At 49.9% G+C, this 6803-nt stretch overlaps 1 protein-coding gene across 1 annotated transcript in view; it reads right to left on the reverse strand.

Annotated features, from left to right (window-relative positions):
• SIDT1 (SID1 transmembrane family member 1) overlaps positions 1 to 4122 on the reverse strand; it is a gene marked incomplete at both ends in the record, with an annotated part of 51608 nt that extends 47486 nt beyond the window's left edge. Inside the window, one exon of the mRNA XM_082481970.1 lies at positions 3925 to 4122. Coding sequence (XP_082338096.1) covers positions 3925 to 4122 — 198 coding nt within the window. The remainder of the gene's footprint in view (positions 1 to 3924) is intronic.
• Positions 4123 to 6803: the final 2681 nt, after the last annotated feature.

The raw sequence follows: 6803 nt of genomic DNA on the forward strand, positions 1-6803 counted from the left end.
CTGTGCAAAGAGGAAATTTCAAAGTGCAGCTTGGAGGAGGAAAAAGAGAACTAGAAAAGCAATAAGATGACCCTATAACAAATGAAGACTTTCCACCATGAGGAAGGAGTTTGACACATGCCTCTGTTCACAGGCCAACTCTAGAAGCCCTTTGCAGCAGAGGTAGCTGTGCTTCTCCTCGGCACAGCTTTACTTTTACAGCTCTACCTCAGGAATTAAGGCCTAAACTCCAGTTGCCAAGTACCAAAGGGCCTGACAGCTCTCCTGCCTCAAGACACAAGGTGAAGTATTCTGCACAGCACATAGGAGGGGTTTTCTCCCTCCAGAAACAGGCAGAGAAGAGACCTGACAATGTACACATGTGTAAGAGTTTCAGCATGGTGACTCGGTCAGCATAGAAGTATCCTCATCATTTTACACACCCAGGAGCTGCACAGAAGTGATGTAACTTGCCTGTCTCAAAGCAGCTTTTCTCCAGAGCCCTGAGTTGTGCTTTCTTCACATTGTATATACATGAGCTCATAAGCAATGTCATAGGACTTGCTTTTCCCCTTCCCTCATGCATGCACACCTGTATCCCAGGAAGTAAGGAAGATTATATGGATGAAGAACATCTTCTGAGATCAGGCAAGCACAACACTTTCTAAGAAGTGCTGAGTCTCTAAAGCACCAAACAGGAGTAACGGGTCTTGTTCCCTCCTTTCTCTCATCCATCATTCAAGCATTGCTCTATTCAGCTGCATCTTCAGATGTGCCCTGGCAGCCACAGCACGTGAGCAAACAGAACATTTACAGAGGACTGATGGGTCACAAGTCAGCCCTCATGCCTTGCCCTTGGCTCCAAGTTGTCTCTTGCTTTGTAGGCCTGTTTTCATGAGAGACAGCAGCAGAAAGGGGAAAACAGCAGAATTCACAGCATCAGGAAAACAAATCCCCATTTCAGAGCCAGACCACTCCAGAGCTGGCTTTGCTTCAGAGGGAAAGCAATTAAATTCACCCACTGCAGCCCTTCCACATGGAAAATGCTCTTTTTATTAAATTAAATTTCCTGTAACTAAGGTTAATGATCCATGTGGTATCTGCCTCAAGGTATCAGAGGCTCCTGGCTGACCTACCATCAGCACAGAGACAGGAAGAGACTGAAAAGACCAGGAAGAGCAGATAGCTTGCAAGTGGCAGGCAACCGGCAAACACTAGCTGATGCTCCACTCACTGAGAGTTCAAGGCTAAAGATCGCAGTGAAAGGCAAGGATTAATACACTGAGTTTTTGCAGGACTTGCATTCCTTCAGACGATCAAACAACTACACAGAGGACTAAGTACCTTCACAACTCTTACACAAGAAAAACAAGCCCACAAGAGCATGGTCCCAGATTAAAGCCAAGATTTCCACTACCAAGCTTCTAAACCTTGAGCAATCCTCATCAACAGGGAGATGCAGGACCAGCAGAACAGATCAACCTCCACCTCTGACCAGGCTAGCAAAAGGAGACCCAGCCACGTTTGCCTCTCATCAGTTCAGGGCTGCAGCTGGGGATAGGGCTTCATACACCCACAACCAATTATCCCGATTAGACCAGACACCTTCTTGTAGGTTTCTGCTGGTTCAGCTCAGGAATAGCATCTGTAAGGCTTCTTAGTGAGGAATCATAGAATGGTTTGAGTTGGAAGGAACATTTAAAGATCATCTAGTCCAACCCCGCTGCCATGGGCAGGGGGACATCTTCACTAAATCAGGTTACTCAAAGCCCTGTCCAACCTGACTTGGAACACTCCCAATGATGGGGCATCCAGTTCTCCGGGCAATCTGTTCCACTGTTTCACCACCCTCACTGTAAAAAAATTCTTCATTATGTCTGACCCAAATCTACCCTCTTTCAATTTAAAACTGTTGCCCCTTGTCCTGTCACTACAGATCGTTGTAAAAAGCCTCTCTTCATCTTTCTTATAAGCCCACTTTATATATTAAAAGGCCACAATAAGGTGTCCCTGGAGCCTTCTCTTCTCTTCTCTAGGGCCTCTTCTACCCTCAGAACCTGTTCTGGTCATCCCTCGCCAGAAAGCCTCCTAGGACAGTCCATCTTTATTTAAGTGGTTTTTCCTTCCAAATTAGTTTTCATAGAAGGACCTGGTTGCATGGTCCTCTTTAAGCACATTCATGGCAGTGCTTGGAGAGTTCTGCATTAAAAAAATATTAAGCTTCAAACCTGAAGTTTCCTATCTTAGATATCCTCTTGACCAGCTCAGTACCTCTGCAGAGATTTCACATTCCAGCACACAGGAACATGGAGATATGTCTACTGAAGTTTCCACTTAAATGCAGTAGCCTGGACTGGGTGGCACTTCGTGGCCATGGGAATAGCCTTGTGTCCGAAAGTAGCCATCAAGCAGAAGATGCATTCAGATACCTGCAAACACCACCAAGCAGCTATGCCCTCCCTGCCTCCTCCCACTCAGCTATCACCCTAGTTCTCCAGAAAAGAAAGCTTCTTTGTGGAAGGTCTCTGTCAAAACACGTGGCTTCAAAAAGCACATTAAATTGAAGGAACTAGATTAATTTTAGCCGGTCAGTACGCATGTTGTCCCGGCTAACAAGCCCCAGACAACATTTGATCTGCCAACAGGCCCTCATCATAATACTTGTATCACCTAAAGAAGCCCAACTTCTTCACCACCAGCTTCTACAAGGAAGCTCATGCCCAGAGCATGCTTAGACCTCCTGGGTTCAGTGGTGACACCCAACAGTTAAGTAATGCTGGATTCAGTTGCATCATAACCCCAACACACAATTCCTTCCCCATAAATACCAGATGCATTTTATTACATAGTAACACACGCAATAGAAGAAAGACCAGTCTTTGAAGGTTTGGATCTTTTGGAATTTCAGAGTAAAGCAAAGCAAGGGATGATTAACACCACCTCCCCCTGCTTCCCCGCACCCTTTTATCATGCTCTCTTCCAACTCCCTTCACATTGAAGCATTAGAACTATAGTATGGAAAAAGCAGTGTTTTCCATTTTCACTTGTCCTGTGCAATTGAGGCCAGGAGGGAAGATTCATTTGCCTGGTTCACCATCTTTTGGTACATCAGAACATCTTATCCAGCAATTAACGCCCAATCCAAACAACGGGGGCAGAGTTTCCAAGGTACCACTTAGCTACTTGAGATAAACACGACATTAAAAAGGGGAGAGGGAGAAACCCACAATGGCTAGGCACGCATAAATGGCAGGCTTCCTTCCCCATCACAAACAGCCATGGCTTTAGCAGTGCTGCCCTGCAGCCTCCTCAGGTCACACCTCACCTGCGCTGCCCTGTCTCACCTCCCGGGGGAGAGCACCCTGATCCTACTGAAGTGCTCAAGTGTGAAAAACAGTATTTAAAAAGCCTCATTAAGTGCAAAGCACACACACACACCCTTTTTTTTTTTTTTTTTTTTTTTTTTAGGTAGTACTATTATCCTCATAATTCGCTTCTAGACTTAAATCCATTTTGCTGCTAGAAGCGCTGGATGCCAAACCCCTGTCCGGGGGGGTGCACCAAAGCGCCTGCCCACCCCGTGCCCCCTTGGGACACCGCCACCCTCTCGCCCCGCAGACCCGGGGTACCCTGGCCGTGCGGGGGAAGCCCGCAGGAGGGCGAGGGGATCCCGCAGGTGCACCGCGGCTCCGGCTGCCGACCCCCGCGGCGGCGGCGGCGGCGGCGGGAGGATGCGGGCAGGACCGCGAGCGCGAAGGGAGAGCCCGGCCAGCTCCCGCACAGCGTCGGAGCCGCAGAGGCGCCGGCATTCCCCCCCCCTCCTCCCCCTCGCCGGCCACAACGGCGGAGGGAGGGAGAGAGGGAGGGAGAGAGGGAGGGAGGGCGAGGGGGGCACGGTACATTTTCCCGCGGCGGAGAAGCCGGCGATCCGGGGGACTCTCCTACCTGTCCGGGCTCGCTGCTGTAGGCGAAGGCGTAGACCCGCTCCGCGCTGATGTTCACGGCGCCCCGGTAGACGCGGCCGAAGGCAGCGGGCGCGGGGCTGCCCCCGGGGCCGACCCCCGCCGCCACCACCACCACCACCCGGAGCAGGACGCAGAGCAGAGCCCCGGGGACCGGGACCGGGGCCGTCCCCCCGGCCATAGGCTCGTCCCTGCCGCTACCGGCCCCGCGGGGCAGCCTCACGCCCGCCCGGTGCGGCACCCGGACTGTCTCTCCCCGACAGGGCGGGCGCCGAGGCGCTTTATTTGCAATTTAAATAAATAGCTCGGCGACACGCACAGGCGCCGGAGGAGGCGGGGAGGCAGCCCCGGACACCCCCCGCCCCTCGATCGGGGGGCGCCGAGCAACTTTCCCCAGGGAAGGACCCTCCGCTGCCCAGCCGGCGGGGAGGGGAGGGGAAGGAGGAGGGAGGCCGGCCGGCCCGGGGGAGGAGGGTCTCCTCCCTGTGCCCGGCCCCAAATTCTGAGCTGGCTGCTCAGAGCTGGCTGCTCTGACAACCTCTGGCAGACGGTTGTCAGGTTTTCCCCTTGGGGAGATGTGCTGTGAGCTTAGGGGCACGCCGCCGGTTTCGTCAGGCACATGGGGACGGCATCTGTAGGGCTTTAACACCTGCAGCCCACCGAGGCAGCGGCGTCCTCACCCCACTGTCTGCCTGCATGCTGGAGCGGCAGTTTGCACGTGCACTGCATCTTGCATAGGGCCTTCCCCAACCTTTATCTTTGGCTGCTCGTAACTTTGGGGTAAATGCCCTCGTCTTCTAGTTCAGTCCAAAGGTGTGAAAGACTGCAGCAAAGAAAAGTTATTTTGTTAATTCAAGCATGGCTTGGTGCCTCTTGTGTTCCTTGAATCCTTCATGAAACTGCTACAAACAATACTTTGATACTCTCAAGCTTTGCAGCAAGGTGAGAGCGATAGTGTTGGGCTGTGAAAGGGCCAGGGGTCTCTCTCTGTCACAGCTTACCCCTTCTATGTTCTTCTGTTGAAAACACATCTGAGAAATATGTCAGATCCTGTGGTGAAGGGAGGCACTTTTAAGTCACAGAAGATAGAGCGTTACTAGAAAGCAATCAGAAACGTTTTTCAGATTGAGGATGAGCTTGTAGAAGCCACAGTTTTATAAAGCCAGCCTGCAGTCTCCAACCGCAGTGACTCTGGCCACAGAAGCTTTCCAACTTGTGGGTTTTGTTTTCAGGACTGAGAGATTTCCTGGGGGTCACGCGTCATCTTTGGAGGAAAAGTTGCAAAGCTCAGCAAAACGAGTCAGCATGTGTTATGCTGTCATTTTGATCTTCAGGCCTTTGTGTGATCTCTGCCAAGAGAAAAACACAAAACAATTGTCAGTGATTTCTGTGTTCGCCTTGAAGCGAGTTGCCATTCAAATCACCTTGCCTTTTGTCAGAGTTCCAGGAAGTGGCATTAAGGACATAAAAAAACATTTGAGATCTGCTGGTAGATGGACACTGTAACACGAAGAGTTCACCTTTCAGCCTGGAGTATCATGCTGTGCAGACCAGGACACCTGTGCAATGTCACCTCTGAGGTCTTGTGACTATGTCTTGGCTCTTACGGGGACATGATGTCACCTGTCCTGGGGGACTTTCAAGCAGTGGTGGCACTGGGAGACTTGTGGCTTCCCCTCCCCACCCTGTAGAGCCCAGGGCTCCTGAACTCTGCAGCTCCCTTCTCGCCCACTGCCCTCTGCAGACCCACAGGTCCCTCTGGCAGGGCTGGCAGCCCTCCAGCATGCGCCTGAGGGCTGAGACTGGGGAGCATGTCTTCTCCCAGAGAGGAGAAGCTTCAAGGAACAGGAGGAAGTATGGCAAAGCAAAAGCATGTCAGGGCCACACCAGGTTGCTCAGAGCAATGTGACAGATGGGACAAGGCTGGCATTGTGCAAACCAAGTAGCTCTGGCAGCTGCGAGTAATATTTGTGTCATTTGGTGCCATGTGTATTTCAAATTGGGAGACCGGTGTGGTGTCAGTACATTGTCCCTCCCTAGTCGTATTGTCCTCATGACAAAGAAGTGGCTCTCCATATCATTCCCACTTTCCAATGTAGAATTATGGATTTCTTAAAGTACTTGCCCTGAGTGGTAGTATGTTTTGGTATTCTACCCAAGACTACACATTTTTTCCTCATTTTGAATTTGAGAATTCAAATTTTCTTTTCAAAGTGTAATACCTTGTGCTTGTCTTTATTGAATTTCACCTCACTGTTTTGAGGCTCTTTCTGCGATTTGGCAATGTTAAACCTTTGTTCAAATCTTTGCCTCCAGAGTGTGGTACTGCCCAACTTGGTGTTATTTGCAGAAATTTGAAGTCAAAGGTCAATTCCACTACTGAAGTCACTAATTAAAGTAATCAATCCTAGCATGCAGATCAGATCTCTTAATTTGACATACCTCCCCATTGACAGGAAAATATCCACTGCTACAGTTTGGGAATTGCTTTTCAATCACACACCCCTCTCATGTTAATTTTACCTGAACCCTATTTGCCTCTATGAGAGTGGTGTTCGAGGCAATGTCAAAAGCCCTATTGAAATCAAAATATGTTTCATCTATTCCTTTCAGCACCTGCTAAGACAGTTATCTCGGCAAAGAAATAAATTAGGTTACTTTGACATGATTTGTTCCGGACAAATGCACACTGCCTGTTTCTCATCACTTTATCATTATTTAGTTGCCTGCACACTGATTGCCAAACAGCTTGTTTCATTATCTTTCCAGATAACAAATGGATGTTGGCTGATTTATAACTCTTCACTCAGCCCCTTTGATAAAGATGAGTAGCTCATTTTCCCTTTTCACTTCCACCTGGAT

Source organism: Vanellus vanellus (genome assembly GCF_965231255.1).
Source record: "Vanellus vanellus genome assembly, chromosome: 1".
Taxonomy (NCBI): Eukaryota; Metazoa; Chordata; class Aves; order Charadriiformes; family Charadriidae; genus Vanellus; species Vanellus vanellus.